The sequence below is a fragment of the Paramormyrops kingsleyae genome, chromosome 17 (genome assembly GCF_048594095.1).
Source record: "Paramormyrops kingsleyae isolate MSU_618 chromosome 17, PKINGS_0.4, whole genome shotgun sequence".
In the NCBI taxonomy this organism is placed as follows: Eukaryota; Metazoa; Chordata; class Actinopteri; order Osteoglossiformes; family Mormyridae; genus Paramormyrops; species Paramormyrops kingsleyae.
This window is the reverse complement of record NC_132813.1, coordinates 10,940,536-10,964,603: the sequence shown is the minus strand read 5'-3', so window position 1 is coordinate 10,964,603 and position 24,068 is coordinate 10,940,536. Positions and strand designations below refer to the sequence as shown.

The 24,068-nt window shown below is 41.7% G+C and overlaps 2 protein-coding genes across 5 annotated transcripts; one reads left to right on the top strand and one right to left on the bottom strand.

Annotated features, from left to right (window-relative positions):
* The first annotated feature begins 201 nt into the window (after positions 1-201).
* On the top strand, positions 202-11,099 carry klc3 (kinesin light chain 3). Of its 4 annotated transcripts, XM_023812267.2 has the most exons (14): positions 202-315; positions 890-992; positions 4,446-4,685; positions 5,261-5,491; positions 5,815-5,890; positions 6,515-6,740; positions 6,830-6,917; positions 7,250-7,351; positions 7,629-7,802; positions 8,336-8,435; positions 8,802-8,851; positions 9,154-9,284; positions 9,416-9,482; positions 9,669-11,099. In XM_023812267.2, the coding sequence occupies exons 3-14, from the start codon at positions 4,479-4,481 to the stop codon at positions 9,753-9,755; spliced, it is 1,539 nt and encodes a 512-aa protein (XP_023668035.2). In that variant the 5' UTR covers positions 202-315; positions 890-992; positions 4,446-4,478; the 3' UTR covers positions 9,756-11,099. The 4 variants fall into 4 exon arrangements, with proteins under 4 accessions (XP_023668035.2, XP_023668034.2, XP_023668033.2 ...); XM_023812266.2 differs by lacking the exon at positions 202-315 and having other exon boundaries at positions 512-983; XM_023812265.2 differs by lacking the exon at positions 202-315 and having other exon boundaries at positions 512-992.
* A 217-nt stretch (positions 11,100-11,316) lies between these two features.
* On the bottom strand, positions 11,317-21,199 carry ercc2 (excision repair cross-complementation group 2). Its single transcript, XM_023812264.2, has 23 exons — positions 21,010-21,199; positions 20,639-20,738; positions 20,462-20,539; positions 20,171-20,233; positions 19,839-19,952; positions 19,556-19,672; positions 19,092-19,208; positions 18,385-18,508; positions 18,198-18,294; positions 17,940-18,073; positions 17,421-17,589; positions 16,926-17,044; positions 16,750-16,819; positions 15,403-15,472; positions 15,181-15,282; positions 15,005-15,068; positions 14,710-14,831; positions 13,931-14,023; positions 13,666-13,738; positions 13,444-13,514; positions 12,995-13,138; positions 12,343-12,486; positions 11,317-11,986 (listed from the first exon to the last, which is right to left on the bottom strand). The coding sequence occupies exons 1-23, from the start codon at positions 21,012-21,014 to the stop codon at positions 11,894-11,896; spliced, it is 2,283 nt and encodes a 760-aa protein (XP_023668032.1). The 5' UTR covers positions 21,015-21,199; the 3' UTR covers positions 11,317-11,893.
* Positions 21,200-24,068: the final 2,869 nt, after the last annotated feature.

Sequence of the window (24,068 nt, the reverse complement as noted above, 5' to 3'; positions counted from 1 at the left end):
TACTGGATACTGAGAGTAGGAGTTCAAAAGTGTAAAAAAAAAATCTACCGTGTAAAATGTGTAACGGCGACGACAGTTTTCCTGTTTCCGAAAATACCCAGCTAGGCTACTGTAACTGTGACTGCTGACAGCAGACCAAGCAGGAAACACGCCTTTCATAAACTGCTGTCCCCGCCTTGTGGCGACAAACGCAAAATAAGGCTTGAACCGTTTTACGTATTTATCAGGCTGTCCTGCCTAAGATGCTAAGAAAAAGGAACAAATTGATGCTGTGATTGAGGAAATAGCACATAACAGACAGTTTGCATAATTAAGGTGTTTCTAATTTCTTACAGTTGTAGCGCTATAAATGCTCCAGCGTTTGTATATCTGAGTCGTTGTAATTCTGTGGCGTAGGCGCGTGACACTAAGACAATGATGTATGTGTTAAGGGTTTATTCAGCTCGCGCCGTTTTGATGACGTCAGTATAAGCATATTCCAATTTTTAAATCAGTTATATATATAGTCAGTAACTGAATATTTAAAAAACGTATATTGGGGCTATTTTTATTCAATTTAATTTGATGGTTGACATAACATCAATCAAATTTTTGCACATCATGAGTGTGTTTTCTTAAATAATCGCTGTTATACAATACGTCAGTTATATTTTTATAGTACCGCGATTTACATTTTTAATATTACAATGCTACCTTAATCACAGATTACATACCGCAGGAACTCGATCTGTATAGTTCTGATCAGATGTCATTGCCATGACATAAATTTTATATATAAATGAGGACCAACCACATATTACCTTTGCCAATTACGTCAGAACCGTATATCTGAATTTTACGTAAGTCTTTAAACAGCACAAGATAATAAATTTGTATGATTTATCTGCAGAACACGAGGTTCCTTCCAATGTCCTGCAGTCCGGCAGACTGTAGGTGGCGTCTTTGGCAAAGACGCCACTCTCTGGTGCCGCACTGCATTGTGGGTATGTCAGGTAAGCTCTTATAATACACTATCAAGGCGCAAGGGCAGTTTTGATGACAGCAGGAATGTTAATAAAATCAGATCAGTGTTTTTTTAAAGAATAATAAGCGAATATATGTATTGTACGATAGTTTATTTTTTTATAGATTCGTCGTTTTAATGGAGCTTCTGTGCGGGTTATTTTTTCTTTTAAATACGAAACACTTGGATCCTTAAGACTTCTGGAATTATCAGGTAAATATTAATATCAAAGATGTTAATATTGATTCCCATACCAAAATAAAATGTATTTGAATAGTTATCTACATCAGTTTTTTTATGGCAAACAAATTAAATATATATATATATATATATATATATATATATATATATATATATACTTTTAGTTTATTTGAACTATTATTGTTTATTATATATAAACATTAAATTCATTAACATTAAATTTATTAACAAGTATAATTCACGCAGTTGTACTTTAGAGAAGTTCTTCATTCCTAAACGCCGAAATGCACAAGTTATATGCATGCAGCTTATAATGGAACTCAAAGATTTGCAGTGATGTTGAAAAATGACAGGACAATTAGTCAAATTTGTGAAGGTTTTTTGCTGTCGATGGCTTTCTGGAGTTTAGAAACAGTATGGATAGTGTGTGCCTTGTAGGCCCGGAAATGTCATCCGTAAATTGTGGTAATTGATTGAGTTGTAATCGATCTGTAAAACAAAAACTAATCCGGAATATGTTCATCACCAATGGACGGATTCAGAATTTACTAATGAGTTTTGGTGAACATCTTGGCAAGTTATGCTTTTTAATGTACCAATGAACTGTGACAGTTCGTCTTATTGAAAATCTACAGTATATATCCCTTAGTCTTATTAAGTATAGGCTACCCTTTGAAACTTTGCGGTCTTTAGTTTTAATGCGTATCCCACAGTAAGTATTTCGTTGATTCAGTTTGCCTGCTGCAAACAAGGTTTATTTAATCCGGATATAATTGGCTATGAATACAAGCCATTTTTCAGCTGATACCCGAATTAACGTTAACTACAAACTTTATAAATTTATAGTGGGTGGGAAAGCATCACTTACCATTATACTTCAATAGAAATTGATCTTACTGCGACTCTAAATTGGTGAGGAATAAAGCAAATCTTCAGTTAAATTTTATTGCACAAAGCAGATGTTCGCAAATCACAGTACAGCGACGTATGTTGCTCTGCCTACTAAAGCAAACTGTATTTAATTAACATAATGTCGTTTCAGATAAAGCAGACTATGACTGTTAAGTCTACAGTGATGCTTTATATTATGCATATACTTAGTAGTACTACTAATACGTATAGATTAAAAATTGCAATGTTTACTGGATGCCAAACACTGCCGCCAGGACAGTGATCATTCTGAATTTACGTAATTGTCATAGGATGGTAGAAATGGAAAACCAGCTTTTCCTTCTCTCTCTAGAGAGATCTGGACAAGGTGCAATGAGCCCTTTCCTTGTTTTGCGTGCCCGAATCCTTTTTGTCGGCTGATACCTCGGCTTCCCCGGGGGCAGTAACTGTTCTGCTGACTGAGCGCCGTGTCGGACAGCGTCTTTCGCGATGCACAAACAAGGTTGACGATCCCTTACAGTTCCTCATTATTTACTTGCTTATTTATAGCTGATTAGGTAAACAAATAGCTATTTTTAGTTGCTTGTCCACTCTCGTTTCCAAGTCCACTTAGGTTGTGTATGATCATTAACACAGCTGTATCGTTTAGATAAAGTTAGTAACCGCAATGTACTGTAGAACTATGTAGTAAACTGCCGTCTACATCTTGTCTGCTTACTGTTTGAAAGTGAATTGGGTATGTACACTTTAACAAGTGTAAATAAGCCACATTATAAATTCTATACTATGTTACATGCTGGCAAAAACTCAACATATTAGGTAACATTTGTGCAGCTCCCAAATCTACACTCTCAGCCCCTTAATTATTATCTTCTGAACTAAATTAGAACATCTGATCTGTGATAGGAATAAGGGTTAATTGTTAGTAGAACTGGTTCTGTCACTCTATCTGTGGGTTTATGTAACATTAGCTATTTTCAAATGTTCCCATCTCTGATTTCTGGGAAAAAAAGATGAATAACAGCGTATGAATAACGCCCCTTGCGCTGGGTGGGATGACAAACGAAATCGCGTATAATGGGGATGGAAGGAAGGCACGGGTGATAGGAATAAAGCTTTTTCCTTCCAACTCTCAGATCAGATTTTTAACTGTTTAGCTTCAGATAGACTAATATTAGGTATTGCTGCAAAGGCAATATTTTAGAGTCTCCAAAACTTTGTGTATGAAATTAGCAAACATTCCAATACAGAGATGTAAGTCAACTAGTGCAAAGATCACTAATAAAAAACAAGTAAAAAATAACGATTCAAAAAAACAAGAAGCATATTGCGGTAAAAATGAACTATAGCAACCACTTTAAAATAAAAAAGTTTACGGTCAAACTTGGCCTGCTTTTGCTGTTACATTGTATGTAAAAGTTATATTTTTGTGTGTATTCTTCTGCTCTCTAACAAACCTGTACATGTATCCATTGTTTCGACAGCAATAAATTTCAGGCATGTAAAAGTATATTTCAGTACTGGGTCAAGTATGTGCCTATTATTTTCTTAGTCATTCTTCACACATAAATAATGTGTTTTCTTTGTGTTCTCATTCCAATATCAAAGAATCAAATAATCTTTTCTATTACAAAACCACTCTGAGACCTGCCTCTTGTACTGTTATTTTACAAATCAGATCGTCTAACCAGCTTATCGTTTTTGTTGTATGTATTATGTAATAAAAGACCTTGAAAGCCTCAACTTTTAGCGGCTGCTCAAAGGGAATTCCTATTTGCCTTAAAATTAGACTCTTAACACATCATTATAAGGCACTGAACTTTTCAAGAGAACTTTGTTGAGAACTCATTGCCGTGAAACATCTTTTTCATTATTACAGCATATATTCTGCATGTACACTGAAAGCAACTTATATAATCGCTACTGTGTATTGAAAATGAGTGCATATTTTCACAGAGCTGATACTGCTGCTGCTTATATTTTAATCAGATTTCACATTTTTAATTGAAATAATCTGTCTTTGAAGCAAAAACACTGCTAATTGTGAGTAAGTGTGAATTAGGGCACTTGAGCCTGGCAGTCCGTGTTTAGGACGGTACTTTCTATAAGCAATGAGAAAACACACCACCCATCCATCTTTCATGCTGCTTTTCCAATACAAGGTCACAGTGATAAAATTAAAATATATGAAGATCTATTTAATGAACAGGGTTTAAGCACGCTAGGGTTCACAATTGTATAGCGAAAATGAAATACATTGTTAGTGAGATTCAATTTAATATATATAATCTTTGTGGAATGTTACTTGTGCTATATAACCGGAGAGAAGGTCACCTGTCGAATTTCTCAGTTCTGATCATATAGGTCTAGGTGCGGCTCAGTCATGTTGTCAGAAGAGATCCTGTGCGGCACACGGCAGGTCATCGCAGGGTTAGAGGCTCTACGGGGGGAGAACCAAAGCCTCCTCGACAGCCTACAGGAGATCCTGCAGCACCGGCCAGCCAGTGAGACCGGGAGCGTGGAACAGGAGAAGCATGGTCTTATCCAGCAGTCACTGGACAGGATTGAGCTCGGTCTGGGGGAAGCTCAGGTGAGCAATAGAGCTTATTCTAATCTGAGGTGACACTTTACCAGGAACCTGTACTTAGATACATTACTCTGCTTTACCACTATTCTTGTGATGACTGCTAGGATGTATCTGTGTCATGCTGTGTCAAAGCTGTAAGATTGAACAATATTGTTGACCAGACATGTGAAGAAAAGATGGCTGAAAACAAACCGTTGTGCTGTAGCAGACAATATCCAGTAGGTTTGTGGTGGATCATCCACGATCTTCCAAACATTTATCCTATACTACAGTGGCAGGCAATCTTGTCCGCCAAGGGCCGGTGTGTATGCAGGTTTTGGGGGTAACCTTTAAGTCAGCGGTTCAGTCCCAGGCGTGGGGAGTCTTCAGCCAATCGGTCGTCCATAATTAGGGAGTTGTAGCGAAAACCTACATACACACCGGCCCTTTCCAGATAAAGTTGTCTACCCTGATAAAGTACCTCCTATGATATACTGGGCCTGGAGATTCTCCAAACTGTACTTTATAGCAAACTCAACAGGTGTTTTGAGGTTACTCAGTTCATGTGATTTTGAGACTAAACGTATTTGCACCCACAGCTGATGGTGGCCCTGTCGGCACACCTCGGCTCCCTGGAGGCAGAGAAGCAGAAGCTTCGGGCTCAGGTCCGCCGGCTGTGCCAGGAGAACCAGTGGCTGCGCGATGAGCTGGCCGGCGCCCAACAGCGGCTGCAGGAGCTGGAGCAGCATGTGGTCGCCCTGGAGGAGCAGAACCAGCACCTGCAGTTCATGAGCAGCATTCGAAAATACGACCAGGACGAGTCGCCGTTGGTCAGTGTCTTGAGTCTGTATGTCGGTGGTAGCTATCTTGTCACATGACTTCCCACCCCGCAATATCTTACACCAGTGTTTCCCAATCCAGTCCTCTGGGACCCACAGCTGGTCCACGTTTTTGCTCCCTCCCTAGCAGAAATCAAGGGAGCAAAAACGTGGACCAGCTGTGGCCCCCCGAGGATTGGATTGGGAAACACTGTCTTAGACTTACTGTTTGTGTCTCTTTCCATGTGGTTCCACTCATATCTCTACAACCCCATTTCCACCCTGCAGTGTCTCTCTGCCGCTTATTTTTAATTTATACCCTAATTCTCTTGAAGGATGATAAAGAAACCGTCTCTTCTAAGGAATCCCTAGATGATCTCTTCCCTACGGATGAGGAGGAACAGTCACAGAGTAAGTTTATATAACCATAAATAGCAACATGGATCTCAATAGATATACTGTCGATGTTTCTAAATGTTTGGACATCTGTGTTACTTCCTACCTTATTGTAGTGAAACATTCTGAGAAATGCGGTGTTAGGCGATTTTGTCATTGTATGAACGTCATAGAGTATACTTACACAAACCTAGATAGTATAGTCTACTACACACCTAGGCCACATGCTATAGCCTAAATAGCGATAAAAGGTACAGTATAGTAAATAACCAGTAACATAGTTACCGTTATCAAGTATTATGTACTGTACACAACTGTGTGTGCTGTGCATCGGTACCACTGGCAGCGCGTTTGCTTCGTTTACATCAGCATCACCACAAACACGTAACGTGTAGTGTAACGATATTCCAATGATTACGACGTCCCTAGACGACAGAAATTTTTCAGCTCTTATAATCGTATGGGATCAATGTTGTATATGTCATCTGTCATTGACTGAAATGTTACGTGGCACATGACTGTATGTCTCAGTATTAAACATAAATTGCCATCGATGTAATATTAGTCCTGCTGTTTTTATGCTTCCAGCCCACTTTAGCAGATTAAATGTGTGTCTTTGTCCTTCTTTGTTGGTTCCAGTCTCCCGGCAGCACAGCAGCGCGGTCATGGCTGCCCAGCAAGGAGGGTATGAGATCCCCGCCCGCTTGCGTACCCTACATAACCTGGTGATCCAGTACGCTTCCCAGGGCCGGTATGAGGTGGCCGTGCCCCTGTGCAAGCAGGCTCTGGAGGACTTGGAGAAGTCCTCGGGCCATATCCACCCCGATGTGGCCACCATGCTTAACATCCTCGCCCTGGTCTACAGGTAACTCAAGAATGCCTGCTGCATGAACTACTACAGTGTAAACATGACCATGTGTCTGTGACATTAACCCACTTTTTGTAACATTGAAGGGATCAGAATAAGTATAAAGAGGCAGCCAACTTGCTGAATGATGCACTGGCCATACGGGAGAAGACCCTAGGCATAGACCACCCCGCAGTAAGAGTCCACAACCACTCTACCCACCACTGTACTCTTAAATTAAGCAGCATATTCAATCCCCCTTCCTCAGCACTCAGTCATTCAGCTGAGCTTTCACTGGGCAGTAATATAGAGCTGTTGCATGCTCTGGTAGCCATAGACATGGCTGTTCAGTGTTGATACTGTTGAACCATTAAAATACCTTGATGGTTCCAAGTCTAGAAAACTAGAACATTAAGTGCTCTGAATGTACCAGTCTTTCCACGATTTACGTTGCACAAAGCTCGGTAAATGGCATAATTCCGAAACTGGAAGGAGCCTAAGGCTACAGGCCCTGCGTCTCTGTTTAGGTGGCGGCCACCCTCAACAACCTGGCAGTTTTATACGGCAAAAGGGGCAAGTTCAAGGAGGCGGAGCCCCTGTGCAAGAGGGCGCTGGAGATCAGAGAGAAAGTAAGGCAAGGGCTACTGAGCGGTTAGCGTAGCGCTCACAGTACAAAAAGGTAGAGAATGACTTAAAATAATTGTTTAATGCTTGGTGAAACCGTTTGTCTGCTAGTATCATGAATTAACCTCAAATGAAACGGCCAAGCGATTTTGGTTTAGTTTGCAGTGGTGTAAATGGAGTGATTTTCCATAAGAGCTGAGCCTGTTGTCCAGGTTGCTATTGCTACATTGCTACCACAGCGCTATCTGCACACATTCATACTGTGTGCTGTGCTCTCCTCAGGTGCTGGGAATGGACCATCCAGATGTAGCCAAACAGCTAAACAACCTGGCCTTGCTGTGCCAGAACCAAGGGAAATACCAAGAGGTGGAACAGTATTACGAGCGTGCCCTGCATATCTACGAGAGTCGCTTGGGGCCAGATGACGCCAACGTGGCCAAGACCAAGAACAACCTGGTGAGAGACGGTAGAGTGGTCAAGTGAGAGTTAGATCATGTAGTGCTGAAACTGGAGGAGTTGATATACAAGAGATGTTAAAGGTAGGTGTTAGGTAGTATGGACCAGGGTTTGAGTCTCCGCTATGGCTCCATGTGTGTGGAGTTTGCTTGTTCTCCCCTTGTCATATCTTGGGGTTTCCTCTGGGTACACCGGTTTTCCTAACAGTCCAAAAGCATGCTGAGGTTAATTGGAGTTACCAAATTGCCCATAGGCGTGAATGGTGTGTGTGTGTGTGTGTGTGCCCTGTGATGGGTTGGCACCCCATCCTGGGTTGTTCCCTGCTTTGTGCCCACCGTCTCTGGCATAGGCTGCAGACCCTCGCAACCCTGAATAGGACAAGCGGTTACAGAGGAAGGATGGATGGGTGGGTGGCTGTGTGTGGATGGATGGACAACAGTTGAAGAATGTTGGTAAGGAAACGAAAGTTATTATGGCCAGAACTGGATCATGAAAACAATGCCGTGTTTATATGTTTTGTTTGTCCTTTACAGGCCTCCTCTTACTTAAAGCAAGGGAAGTACAGACAAGCTGAGGCCCTTTACAAGGAGATCCTGACCCGGGCCCATGAGAAGCAGTTTGGATCAGTCGAAGGTTAAAAAACCTAAAAGATAGAATATATTCACCAAGCATTTATTGTCCACATTTTTACTCAGAAAAAAAACATCTTACTTGTGTCTATTGTTTTAGTTACAGGTTACTTTTGGCCGTTTGTGTATTTTTTGGGTATTTCTAAATTTGTTTGTATTCCTCATTTTGGAATTCTTTGAATTCGGATTAATGTGTCTCAGTTCATGATTCCCTGAAGCAGCATCGACGAATTCTGACGCTCATTTACAGTTTGGTTTTGTCAGACTGTAAGTTGCTTTGTGGGGATATTTAGGGAAGCGGGATGAAAAAAGAATAAGTTCTTGTAATGGCAGTTTTACTGGTTGTGAGGAGATACTTTCTTCTCCTAAGGGGATGGCAGCTCCATGTGGTTCAGCACAGACGAGGGAATCTGCCGACAGGTAATCTTCTATTTTAATTACGGCAGTATTTGGGGGAAGTTCTCAGCACCTTTTCCATTCTCATTCAGGACAAAGGGCTTACAGGTGAAGAGCCAACTACATGTCTTATGTGTAAAAATCCTTTATCTGTCAAACACATTTATTGTAATGCATTTCTTTTAACTCTCTTAGGCAAAGATACCATAAAGTCAACTCAGAGGCTTTTTTAGTCAACAAAGTCTTGACTAATTTCTGAAAAGCAGCTGCTATTAATGAACTCCTAGCGCTGCAGGCGGCCCGACACCTTCTGTTTCCGTCTGCAGGACGGACTGGGCAGCCTGAAGCGCAGCGGCTCCTTCACCAAACTGCGGCAGTCCATCCGGAGGAGCAGCGAGAAGCTGGTGCGCAAGCTGAAGGGAGTCGGGGCAGAGGACGCCGCTGCTCCTACTCCAGGGTAACATCAAGGAATTAAAAATCATTCCACCGATTCTTAACGCACTCTCCAGGCAGGTGAGAGGTTCAATATGGCTGTGGAGATGATATGACCCGGCAGGTCACGTGACACACTGCTGACTTCTTCCCCAGAATGAAAAGGGCCAATTCCCTTAATGTGTTGAACGTTGGCGTACGAGAGAACCAGGATGCGGCCCAGGTAAGAAGGATGATCTCACGCACACTCCTAGTGTCTGAAGACCGGCTTGTCTTTGCCTAATCCTTGCTGTTTTGTTAGCCCACGTTTTGAATGATGTGTGTATCAATCAGTACCCCCAGATGTTTAAATGTCAAATTAATCTCGGTATATCGGTTTAAGGTTTGGTCGTTATCACTCTGTTCTCAGAGTCCTAGCAGCTTGACAGACTCTCGGACCCTGAGCTCCAGCGCCCAGAGTCTGGCTCGTCGTGCATCCCTGACTGGAACCAGATAGTAGCTCACCTGGCAACCTTTGACCCGTAACTCTGGACCTGTGTTTGTGAGTGGACCGCTTCCTGCTTAAGACCCTCTTATCTCCTAAACCTTCACTTGTCCCACTGGATTATCTGTACCAAGACACAAAAGAATCCTGGTGAATGGCCCTGCTGGTCCCACAGGGGCAGCGGGATCTTGTGGGATAAGTGCAGGATTCAGCCCCATTTCACAGACAAGAAGCCAGTTGTGTGGGTAAATCTGATTGGATTATTTAACACAAATGTTATTCAGCAAGGGAAGGACTGTCTGTGGACTCGCACTGGTTGAATTTCATGTGCTACTGGTTCACTAAACCATGTGGGTCAAATAACCAAAAGAAAATAGGTTACGTCAGCACTGTTTGTAGGGCAGATTCACCAGCACTGGAAAAAGGCAGGGTCTTAACCAACCAGTTGAGTATTCTCTGGCTGTGCCTCGTTATAATTAACTGATTGGTTGAAACAAAATCTTGATCTGGATTTTTACTTCTTGGACCTGAACTTTCCACCTCTGCAAATAATTTCATTTTACTTTTTTTTGCTCAATTCAATTATGCAATCATGACTTTAAAAATATTATTATTAAGTTCAGTGGTAACTGAAAGTAAGTGTTTGTCATTTTAGGAAAAGTTTAATTCAAACTTTTTTTATATTTTACTCATATTTTGATATTTTAATTTTTTTAATTCTTGTTAAAATGACATATAAAGCACAATTAACTCTCAAGCCTACAACAATAAAAAGAAACTAGGTCCGGTTTCATAAATCAAATGCTTTTTGCTGTATTCTTGTAGCGACCTAGCAGAGAAGAAAATTAACAGACTACTTGTACAATGTTTAAAATGTTTTTGAATTTTAAAATAAATCCCTACCTTATATTTCAGTACAAACATTTCAGCGAGCTGGTTCCCTCACCACTGCACCCCTTGAAACACACTATTGCTATAAAACTGAAATGACCTGGTTAGTACTTTCACTGCGGTATTTTTAGTCGCACTGGCACTGCCTCATGTACATTAAAAATGCAGTCTCATCAAATGTGTTGTACTATTTAAAAAATGTCACAATTTTCAGAAACAAACTACATTACTAAATCAGGATACTGATCTTCAGTTGAGTGAACAAATATTGATAGTCCCCATATTTTACGAACCCCAGCTTTGTCTGATGTAATCCTGCAGGCAGCCCCGATGTCTGGTAACATTAACTTACCCAGCTTTCAAATCCACAGCCAGACAAGCCGATTAGATTACAGACCATGATTTCAGCAGCTCTGTTGTGCTGGTTAAATATGTAGCACTTCAAGGAGCAGGAATTCAGTTCCTGATAACCAGGAATTCAGTTCCTGATAACTGATCCGAGTAGAACGTAACAGAAGAGCCATATAAGTGGGAACACGTTTCAAAATTGTAAACATACAGGTTGCAGATCTGTAAAACTTTGGTGTAAACAGTAAGGGAAAAAAGCATCTCACTGCGGCAGTGACCCCCAACTCGAACTGACGTTTTTTGTCTTTAAACACTAAGTAGGTTCAGGGGACAATGACTGTTCAAGTTTTAATCAAAATGACTACATTATTTTTGACTAAACAGAAGATACTGTTATACAACATCAAGGGAACGATTCTGCTGCCATAACTGCCATCATAAGTATTGTCTGCTCATATGTCTGATTTAGACTGAAAACTTTTGTTTACTATTTAATGTTTGCAGAGTTTTGCGGATTACTTTAATATAAACAGCTTTGAGATGAAGGGATTCATTTCATTGCAGACAAAATAAGGTAGGGAAGTGGGCTTAGGAAAAAAAAAGTCTTTGTTTAGCATTTGTTACAATGTGTTTAAGGTTGGAGCTGCCATGTTTAACATGTGCAAGAACAATCTTTGAAAACTGATACAAAATTGTACTCTGATACAACTTTTTGTTCAACTAGACAAAATTCAGTGTGTATTAAATAATACCCCAAATATCATATATGATTCAAATATGAATTTCCTTTGAAAAGTTTTTTTTAAAAGCCTCTATATACATTTCAGTTGCATTTGTTTCTGCTGGAATGACGTGTGTACACCATGTCCATCTAGACTTTTGCGCTTCAGTCTATGCTCTAGATGGGTCTTTCAAGCCTGATGAGCAATCTGAGCTATTTTCTGCAGCATTTCCTCTGACTGCAGCTGATCCAAAGTGAGGAGGGACAGGCCCAGTTGGTCCTCCTGCAAAGAGCAGAGATTCACTTTGTATAAATGTACTCCTGTCTCAGGAAAAAAAAATTCTATATATACACAAATTGTGTATATATAGAATTTTTCCATTGTGTCAAAGGTCAAAGCAAATACATCATAAGTGTCAGAAAGCTTGAAATGTCAATTGAGCAGATTATCATATTGCCAGTGAAGTCAATGTTGAAAGCAGACAGGAAGGGTTTGATAACGGAAATAAGCAGAGACCTACTTTTAATTCACAAGACTATCAGAATTAGAAGTTCTTTCCCTTGAGGAAGGACACCTGGCCCAGTCTGTAAGATGTCAATATTCTGTGGTGGCAGTAGGACAGAAATTAAGCCGCATACCCTTCGAAAAGGCTGGGCCATCTGTCGCAGGAAGTGTTTGGACAGTTGAATGGTCTCATCGATAGTCAGGTTCAGACTGCCGTCGGAGATGTGCTCCTGAATCCAGCGGGGCAGCTTGCCTCGCTTGTCTGCACGAGCGTAGCGCTGGAGGAAGGAAAGATGGATGCATTGATTGGGGGAGGGGGGGGTTGTGCTTGCAGTGAACCATGGTTTATCCCAGGATACATAAAGTGTAAGTAAGTCAGGATACAACTTGGAAAGACTGTTAGTAAACTGCACCAACCTGCATTCCCTAACACAATCACTGTATTAGTAAATGTTCAGACATGCATTCACTTACACTGCATGGCTTTAGGGCTGCCACAGGATACAACCTAATGTTAAGCAAAACTTTTATGATACAAACTTTTTTTTGTCTCTCACGCGATGGAGATGGAGAGATGGAGATTTCAGGTCCAGAGAGTACAAATCCATGCCAGTTGAATATAAAGAGTCAGTCACAGAGTACTCAACTGGTTGGTTGACACAAAGTCTTGGTCTGGATTTGTACTCCCTGCACCTGAAATCTCCACCACTTCCACCCACACGTGTAAGCAAATTCTTTTACAAGTCGGTCTAATGGTCTAATGCTAAACACTGTACACATACTGACCTTGTCAGCGAAGATCATCAAGCCGTAGTCAGTTTTGCCCCGGATGGCCCTGCCCACACACTGCGCCGCATGTCTCATGGCGTCAAAAGTCAAGAAGTCATTCTCCCGGATTTGGAACTGATCCCTCAGGTACTCCAGGCGTGCCTGACGTTAAAAAAAAAAAAAAAAAAGCGTAACGAGCAATTGAAGCATCTGTAGTACCGGAGGATTCAATATTTTGAAAATATACATTCATGACTTCTTTAGCAATTTCAGGGTATTACCAACTTGGTAGCATAATGACTTGGAAGTACACTGAAATATGGTGGGAGAAAGGGTAAGGATGGATAATCCTGGACCCTGTGATGCAGTGACACCATATCCTGGATGTCCCCTGTCTGGTCCTCCGTACAAATTCAGTGTAACCCTGTACTGGAAAAGTAGGGTTTCCTAAACACACTGAAACAGACCTTGAGGATCCGGCTCTGCGTGTAGACGTACGGTACACCAAACATGATCACTGCACGTCCATAGTGATGCACTGGGGGGGGGGAGAGAGAGAAGGATGATGAAATACTTTATCGTCCGTTTATGGAAACATTTAAACTATAAAAGGTTAGGAAGAGGAGCCAGCAAAATTAGGCACAACGCTGGTAATGTTGTTGCCGATGTCGTCGTCCAAGTTCCCTCACCGAAATCGATTCCTTCCGACACCTTTCCTCTTGCCACTGACAGCAGAATCGCACCTCTGCCGTTCTCACAGGCCTGCAGGGATACATCCTCAAATCAGTACAGAAGCCAGCATACCCTCCAGGCCTCTGCCAAACACACAATGTGCAGTTTCTCCCACCAATCAGCGTTATGCAGTACAGGTCAGCGAGTACGCTTGTGTTGTCTGAACCACAATAATGATAAATGTTTTCCCGAAAGGTCTCTGCTGCCCGTAGCTGCACTGACCTCCTGATACTTCTCCAGGGCCATACTGGTTTCAGCTGCATCAGGTGTCTCAATAAAAATCAGCTTGTTCCTCTGGATATTCTCCAGGATTCCCTGGAATCAGAAGAATGAGCATTAAATCAAGGAGTCTTGATGTGGTATTGCAGTAACTGAAATGCAATACTATTCCTCACGATATGGACATCTAAAATTGTGTAAACAAGTTTGGTACCAATTTTGATTAACTATAGTTAATTATGTTGCAATGAAAAACTTCTGGACAGACTATTCATGAAACAAATCACAGACAGAATGATGAGTTGATTAACTCATGTTTCATCACGCATTTAGGCACCTTTGGTGACAGACCATGCCCAACTATGTACCAAATGTAAATACAGATTAATTTACATTTATTTCATAGACACTTTTGTATAAGTGAAGAAAATAGCACATTTCAAACATACAGCTGTTAAGGAGTCAAATAGTCTCCAATGAATGACCAGTTACAAGTATTTACAGGTTATACAACACTTTTTAAATGTAGCAAAATAAGACAACTATTTCAATCAAAAGACAAAGAGCGTTCAGGGAACACAGAGTAGCTAGTACAGCTGTTCCCAGAACAGATTGGTGTTGAGGCATTTATTGAAGGTTGAGAAGGACTGGATGTGGTTAGGCATCTCATTCATAAATATGAATTCCTATTGATCAAGTAAATCCACTCTGTTCGATCGCATACAGATTGATTTCAACAGAACTATGGTTCTTAAGTTCTCTGTATTTTATGAAATACATACCTGCTCATACCAAGATGCCACAATATTCTCCATGTATACATAACTGGTAAAGAAGGCGACAATGCCGTCGGGCACAATGGCTGACAGTTCCAGCAGCAAATTCCCATAGTTACGTATGACAGCTGAAAGACAGGCAGAATGCAGTAGTTCCTATACTTACAAAAAAAATCTTTGCTTGTTCCGATTTCAGGTACTGTTTCCCACACAACTCCTTACAAGTAGACAATAAAGTCAAAAATTTTTAAAGAAAATAACTTTAAAAAAATGATTTTTCAAACAGATCAATAACTCTTACCAAAATCTTCTCGCGTCTCAAATTTTGAGCTGATGGCCACTTGGTCATTTCCTCTCCCTACAATCTAGAAGAATCCATCAGTTAAACAAGCTCTAATCTGATGCTCCATACTCTCATACTCCATACTCTCATACTCTCGTTCGTGCATGTTTACCACTATGTCGATGAAATCTCACCAATGGGCAAAGACAGGTGCGAGCCAGCGTCATGGTGAAGGAAGCCGTGGTAACCGGTCGGAAGTCAAGGATACGAGGGTAAATATCCAATGGAGAAAGAGTCTGAGTTGAGAAACATCCACAAAGAGTGTTTGAAAATGACTGTCCGTTTAAACACATTATTATTTAAAACAACAGGAACATATTCATACCCACACTTTGAGCCCAAAGGCAGGACCTTACCCCTGATGTGATGATAACAGACTGGAATCGTTCGAACACTGGCTTGATGGCAATAGAGGGGTCCATGCAGCTTAGAATATGAAGATACAGAATTCCTTTAGCTTGAAACAGCACCACAAAATCATGACTGCACTTCTAACTTCACATGTTCTAAAAGAATCTATATTAATCTCAAACAAGGATCGCTATTGATAAAAAGAAACAGCAGACTTCCTACAGTCAAATCAAGAGATTCATGGAATGCTTTTCTCCTACACCAATTTGCCATCCAACATACAAGTTCCATGATATTTTGAATGTATACATGCACTAAATTACCATATGTTACAGACATTTTCTATTTAGTTATTATTTTGTTTTGGTTATTTGCATTGTTTCTATGCAGTTTTCTGCAGCTTCAGGGAAGCTTAAAAACCCATGTTCTTGTAGTTGAGTAATAAATCAAAGTTTTTTTGTTTTTTTTTTAAGGGGGGGGGTTATAAGGGTAAAGCAACCTTATTCTGCCATAATCTGAACACAGACATTTATTATATGGTCCCTGTTCTTGTTCCAGCTCCTGACTCGTGTTACTATGTTCATGATTGGGGGATGTGTCTTGATATGTACCCAACAAAACTATTAAACAGTGGGATATAACATCCAAAGCAGCATTCTTAGACTCTCCATTACGTTAATGCAGAATAATGACGTTTCCACAATGTCTTATTCACCAAAGGTCCCACAACATTAACTGCGACAGAGTTCGAAAGAGAGCTTAATAATAATGCAGCAAAAATAAATCTGATATTCACTGTATGACACTATGTACACTCCTGGACAGAAAATGGGCCAAACCCAAAACTGCAAAACAAAAAGCTTTTAATTAATGGTGTCAACGGCAAATAGCCAGAAACCACTTTTTGGAAAATTCTCAACACCCAGGCATCTGTTTGAAATTTAAAAACATTTACACTCTTTCATGATGTTATCTTTGCGAGCAAGACGGATACGTGAATTTCTTTCGCTCCAGCTTTCCCCCCCCCCCCAAAAGTTCACTGCAGCAGTGAGCAGTGACGAACAAACAGTTGCAAAGGTCTCAGGAATGCACGCCTTTAGTTCTTGCTACTTATCTGACCAATTATTTGTTATGACCATTAAAAGCTTAATATTTAGCAATTTTGGGTTTGGCCGATTTTTTAAACCCAAATCTGTAAGCTCCTTTAGATGCAAGTATGCCAGAAATGAATGGTATGAACTGTTAAATACAAGGAATCAATAAAATGTGTCAATACAGTACTGCCTTCAGTGTGAATGTTAAAATCCCAGACACGCCGACGACGGATTATGGGTAGATTAGGATAATCGTACCTGAAGTGCAGAACAGGATTAGCAATGGTGGGCGTCTTGTCTTCAAACGGCTCTATGATGATGGTGAAGCCTGAAATAACCAAATAATTGCTGCAGGTACATTTGTTTACCCTCAAAACCAGTGAAAATGTGCAGAGGATCAGGTCAGTGCCACCCGTGAAGGGCAGGATCGCTACCTTTGCTGTATGTGCTGACCAGCGTCGCGAAGTTCGAGATGAGAGTGATGCCGGAAAAATCTGTGATATCGGCGATCTCAAGGGTACGCAGTAACATGCGCAGTCTCTCAGCGCAGAACCTGGAGGTGCAACAGGGTTATGAAGAAATGCACTAAAACTTCACACACAGCTTCAGCCATCCTATCTCCAACAACTAAACAATGCAGATACATTTAACAGGAGGTAAAATGCTACAAAATAATACGATCGCAGTTAATCCTAATGGATCAGAACTGTGGAAAAAATCCTCCAAGTAATCTGAATTATTAAATCATACTTGCTGTTACTGTCATTACAAAGTAGAAGCCGACATGGCATCCTGCTACACATGATCCATATCACTTTCATACTAAATATTTGCTGTATTTCCTGGCATAAAATGGACATTGTTACACAGAACTGTTGTCTGCACAAGGGCTGAATTTTGATATGGAGGGTGGATTGTAACACTCTTACCGGAGTGGCTTGCGGTCGATGCAGACCTTCTCGAAAATGTCCTTGAGAAACTGTGGAGAGCTCTCCTGCACCACATGCTGGATTCGAAGCCGGGATTTCAGGTATTCCAGAAAGCGCTTCATGAAGCCCACAAAGTGTTCTGCTGTCCGGATGCTGCCTGGGATGGCTTCTGTATTTCGACAAAAGCAGCAGCCATCTCAGATGACTGTGACTCGTCTAGACATACAAAGCTCTATGGAGGCGCAGAGACTCCCTTCAGCACTAAGAGCTCTGTAACCCCAGCCTGCCCATTCCAGCCATTGACTTTAGTGCTAATAACTTTATGCATTTTGGTAGCTTCAGTAAAATGTTTCCCAATGTTCTGTATTAGTTCAGGAGCAGTAGCTTGAAATATATGAACAATATAAAGCAGATGTTTAAGACAAAGGACTGGCCTTTAATAAATATGATGAAAATATATTTGCAGTGATATATAGCGTAAATTTTACACAATAATAATGATAAATATAATTTAAAAACCTTGTAGAATTTCATCAGGTAACACAGGATTCGAGAGATAAATATCCGTTTCACGGGCAACATTGGCTTCCTTCAACCCTTCCACCAATCTCCTGTATTCCTCTTTTAATTTTGCAGCATCAGTCTCCTTTATTCTACGATGAGGAAAAAGCAAAGACAATCATCAGTTCCTTTCACATTTTGTTCACAAATTCGTGACGTTTGTAGCCAAAGCCAGCGGCAGAGAATGGGAACTGATCATGTGACTCATTTTCATACTTCTGAATGGTGGTTTGCAAGGTCTCCACATTGGCTTGGCTGCGGTCGATGATCCTCCTGGTGATGTTGACGCTCATGGAGTCGATGCAGACGTTATCTGCGGGTGAAAGCGGAGGGTTACAGGTTGCATCGTGAAACGGTCCGCGGATCCAGAAAGAGAACAAAACATGACGCGGAACTTTCTTACCAATGTTGTGCGCCTCATCAAAAACCACAACTGATTTCTTGGCAAGTTCTTTGGATACAAGATCAGCAATCTTCGGATCCAGAAGGTAGTGATAGCTGTAAACTACAATATTAGCATGGATGATCTGTTTATAAGAAAAGAAAAAAATAACGCAAGTTACTTATCAACCTAATCAATACATTATTGTTGTTTGAATGATTCAAATTAGGTTAATATAAAGACTATTCTACCTGAAGCAGCGTTTTTACTCACTTATACAGCTGCACAATTTTCTACAGCAGTCCAGCTTAAACACTACAGCGAGGCCCAGAAAGAATCTAAACCATTAAACTGCAGCTCACAAGTTCAGGTTCATAAGCACAACATTGCGAGATTCAGTAACACAGATAATATGTCACACTATTTTTGCTGAAGTAATTTTAATATGCAAGTTGTTTTGCCGAGTGCGGAGCTTACACGTGACATTTTTAAAAGCAAAATGATGAGTGCAATAATATATATCACTATTTCTGAGGATAATAATTATGTTCTGGGCTTAGGTATTGCCCCTTGTGAAAGGCAATAGCAGTTATAATCTATAGAGTATTGTGCTATACTATACCACCAGCATCACTACCACACCACAAAGAAGTCTACACACCAGAACTGCAGACTTTAGATATATTAGACTGCATAGAATTTGTAAACGACGAGGTAAAAATGCTTACAGAATATCGGGCAAGGTAGTATGGGCACCAGCCTTTCCGGCGGCCAAATTCCTTCAGATCATCCAAGTTATAGATGCCAGCGGGAAGTGGAACCTGTCTGCCAATAGCATCAAACTCCTGCCAGGGTTCAGGGACCGAGGAGAAGCAAAACAAAGACACGTCAAAAACACATAGACAGAACTAGAGTATAACCCAGACTAGACTTTTCGACATTCGTAAAAAGTGAAAATATACATATTGACTGCAATGTAATAATGCAATGAAGGTTGACAGCAGTGTTTCTCAAACCAGTCCTCAGGGACCCACAGACGGTCCATGTTTTTGCTCAGCTCTATAGAAGGAGCAAAAATGTGGGCTGTCTGGCAGGGAGCTGGGAGGGAGCAAAAACATGGACCGTCTGTGGGTCCCTGAGGACCGGATTGGGAATCACTGCTTTAGAGCGCATCTCCCTGTGTGCAGTTTACCTCATAGAAGTGGCACACAGACAGGCTGGGGTTGCTCTGTCGCTGTGAGCGTATGTACGACGCCGTCAGGCTATGGCACTTCCCGTCCACCTCTTTTCCGAAGCGTAGGGAGCTCACCTAAAACAAATGATACACCCCAGGGTCAGGGTCCCCCTACACAGCTCAATTCTGAAATCTTACGAGAAATCTTACGAGATTTTCAAAGGAAATGACCACAAAGAGGACTGTCCAGTCTGACTCCAAAGGGGCTTTAAGCCACATCCTACCAAGAAGCCAGCCTTACCTCAGGGTGCACGCACAGATTTTTGCGCGATGAAAGAGCCAAGGCAAGAAAATGACTGTTTTCCCCAGTCTCTTTGGCATAAAATTCCATCAACTTCCTCAGTTCCTCCACAACCTATCAAAGAGGAAACACAGGTGAAGACGAACGCTATGATGATGAATGTAATGACTGTTTGTTCATTCAAAGAGGCTCAAGGTGATCCATGGACCATATGTCTTTGAATTGCAGGATTAAACTGGGATACCTGGAGGAAACTCATGCAAACTCTGGTACAACAAATTTCTCTCCAAAAAAATGAATGGCTTTGATAGCCTGACTGTGCGGGTACTGACCTTCTCTATCTCAGGCACAGTTCGAGAACAGTATATCAGTTTAGTGACCTCCAGGGGGTAAGTCTGTGTGCAGCGGGAAGAGGTTGTACATTAGGTGATATTAATTTTTTATTATTAAGGAATTCAGTTTTGGACAGCAGAAACTGTAGCATTTTCAAAATCATTAAGCACATCAGACTTCTATTTTTAGGGTAAACGGTAGGGTATATAGTGACTTGTTAGAAAAACAAACAGACTATATCTCAATTACAAAGATTTAAGGAATGCAAAAAAAGTATATGCAACACCCACTCGTTGATAAGCGACTATCAATGAAAGGAGTGAGATGGTTTTTCCTGTCCCGGAAGGCATTTCCAGAACTCCGTGTCCCTACGACAGTTTAAAAAGAAAACAGTACTGTAAAGAAACCTTTACTGAATGCCCAGTATGCACGTGTCTTGCAAATTAGGTGTAGGTGCTGTTGCATACCTTAGCATCAAGCGTCCTCTTCAGCTCCAGCATATAGGAGTATTGCTCAGGGTAAATGTAATCATACGGGAAATAGACCAGGAGACCTTCGATGTTCAACCTGAGAAAAGCAGCAGTGCTTACAAATTCACACATTATACTTCATCCAAGACGACTCTTATTTTGATATGCATATTAGGTTTGCTCGATAAACTTCAACTTTAAAATATCTGATGAGAAAAATATCTCACAATCTTTTGTCACAAGACAATTTGCCAGCTGCGTAGCTATCTTGATCAATTAAATACGACTAAAATAATAAGTTGTAAAATGCATAACGGCAATGGATTATCATTTCGAGTACTTTGCATTCTCGCTAGCAGAGTACCTACTTCATTTTGCTGGTATCACTCACGCTCTGCTCAGATTCCTGTATACAGTGTGCTTTAGCTCAGTGATTCACATTAAAAAAAGAGAGAGTTGATAATTATATCCAGAATTATTTACATATTCTATTCGGAATTTCTGGAACTATACCATACTCTGTTATGTCACATCTAAGCATGCTAAGCATACTCTCCATTATTGTCCCTCCCTCCTCTAATTTGATTGGTTTATTTAACAGTAGAGCTATATTTGGACGCTTCTGTATGGCTAGAGTATATGTCAGTCCGTAAAAGTGCGACGGAAGTACAACCCTGTTTAGTTCTGAGCCAGACCTAAATAATCAAGTTCTGAATGGCTCTTGATGTAGTTTAGTTTGTGTAGTGAAATTATGAAATGAGGATGGTAAGTGATTTTAACAATTCATGTTTTCTTTGTATAGACTGCCATTATTTTTAATGGGTTTTATGTGTTGGGTGGTTTTAAGATTTGCTCTGGCAGGTCGACAAGCAGAGCCACATGACACTTAGATGGATATAAGAAAGAGGGATTTTCTTGTGTGTAACAAAGCAGGAGCTGAAAAAGACGGTAAACGGTGAGCAATACAGGTAATGCGAAAAGGGCATAGGCATAGGAACCGGGGGCATTTAAAATTAAAGTTGTGCCCCCACCCCCCCAATATCAAACTCACTCCTGCCAGTCATTGTAAAAAGTATGTAAACCTCTAGGAAAATAAATTTTAAAAAGTGGGATATTGGAGCCAGCTGACCCTTTTCAATAGAGTTCTATCAAATGCATTTGTGAACATTTGGGCTTCCGTCAATTTCCAGTTAGAGAGACAAAAGCAAGAAATTCAATACTGGCTCTGAGTAACACTATTGTCGGCGGCTCTATTTACCACCACTCAAATCACGCATTTCCTGGTGCCCCCTGTTGGCCACAAACACTCACTACACCAAGTATTAAATAAATGCGTTTCTTATTTAGTAGATGCTGAAGCAGCATGTTCTGGTAACCAGCTAGCTATCTTCTGACTGTACCCGCTAACTATTTGGTTTTTTAGACATCAGGGGCAGAGGGGTAGCTCTGGATTGGTCTGCTGTGGCCCCTGCCTTTGACTGCCACCTGATCCACATGGCATCCACACCCCCACGGCAGGGGGTCTGACCACAGAAGGGGGCACACATGTAGCTCCTTCAGAATAGATGCCTGTCCACCATGTGCTTGCTGACGAGGCCCCCCTGCCCCCCAGTCCTGTCTCCAGGGCAGGGCCCCTCGTTCCCTATTGTAGATGTAGATGTTGTTTTTCTTCATCGGGGTTGTTTGAATCACACTTAAGTCTGGCTGCTCACCTAGGACCAATTTGCCTTGGGAGACCCTGCCTGGGGCAGCTGCCCCCAACAACGTAGCTCCTAGGATCATAGAGGCACACAAACCCCTCCTCCAGGGTGTGTGTGTGTGTTCATACTCGCATGCATGTGTGTGTGTGTGTGTGCTTTTGAATATATTACATTGTGGGGACCATTTTTTTGGTCCCTACAAGGGAAAACTCAATTTTCTATAAAAAAAATTGCTGGGTATAGGGTTTTCCCAGTCTCCAAAAGATATGAATACAAACGTGTCTGTCTGTCTGTCTGTCTGTCTGTCTGTCTGTCTGTCTGTCTGTCTGTCTGTCTGTCTGTCTGTCTGTCTGTCTGTCTGTCTGTCTGTCTGTCTGTCTGTCTGTCTGTCTGTCTGTCTGTCTGTCTGTCTGTCTGTCTGTCTGTCTGTCTGTCTGTCTGTCTGTCTGTCTGTCTGTCTGTCTGTCTGTCTGTCTGTCTGTCTGTCTGTCTGTCTGTCTGTCTGTCTGTCTGTCTGTCTGTCTGTCTGTCTGTCTGTCTGTCTGTCTGTCTGTCTGTCTGTCTGTCTGTCTGTCTGTCTGTCTGTCTGTCTGTCTGTCTGTCTGTCTGTCTGTCTGTCTGTCTGTCTGTCTGTCTGTCTGTCTGTCTGTCTGTCTGTCTGTCTGTCTGTCTGTCTGTCTGTCTGTCTGTCTGTCTGTCTGTCTGTCTGTCTGTCTGTCTGTCTGTCTGTCTGTCTGTCTGTCTGTCTGTCTGTCTGTCTGTCTGTCTGTCTGTCTGTCTGTCTGTCTGTCTGTCTGTCTGTCTGTCTGTCTGTCTGTCTGTCTGTCTGTCTGTCTGTCTGTCTGTCTGTCTGTCTGTCTGTCTGTCTGTCTGTCTGTCTGTCTGTCTGTCTGTCTGTCTGTCTGTCTGTCTGTCTGTCTGTCTGTCTGTCTGTCTGTCTGTCTGTCTGTCTGTCTGTCTGTCTGTCTGTCTGTCTGTCTGTCTGTCTGTCTGTCTGTCTGTCTGTCTGTCTGTCTGTCTGTCTGTCTGTCTGTCTGTCTGTCTGTCTGTCTGTCTGTCTGTCTGTCTGTCTGTCTGTCTGTCTGTCTGTCTGTCTGTCTGTCTGTCTGTCTGTCTGTCTGTCTGTCTGTCTGTCTGTCTGTCTGTCTGTCTGTCTGTCTGTCTGTCTGTCTGTCTGTCTGTCTGTCTGTCTGTCTGTCTGTCTGTCTGTCTGTCTGTCTGTCTGTCTGTCTGTCTGTCTGTCTGTCTGTCTGTCTGTCTGTCTGTCTGTCTGTCTGTCTGTCTGTCTGTCTGTCTGTCTGTCTGTCTGTCTGTCTGTCTGTCTGTCTGTCTGTCTGTCTGTCTGTCTGTCTGTCTGTCTGTCTGTCTGTCTGTCTGTCTGTCTGTCTGTCTGTCTGTCTGTCTGTCTGTCTGTCTGTCTGTCTGTCTGTCTGTCTGTCTGTCTGTCTGTCTGTCTGTCTGTCTGTCTGTCTGTCTGTCTGTCTGTCTGTCTGTCTGTCTGTCTGTCTGTCTGTCTGTCTGTCTGTCTGTCTGTCTGTCTGTCTGTCTGTCTGTCTGTCTGTCTGTCTGTCTGTCTGTCTGTCTGTCTGTCTGTCTGTCTGTCTGTCTGTCTGTCTGTCTGTCTGTCTGTCTGTCTGTCTGTCTGTCTGTCTGTCTGTCTGTCTGTCTGTCTGTCTGTCTGTCTGTCTGTCTGTCTGTCTGTCTGTCTGTCTGTCTGTCTGTCTGTC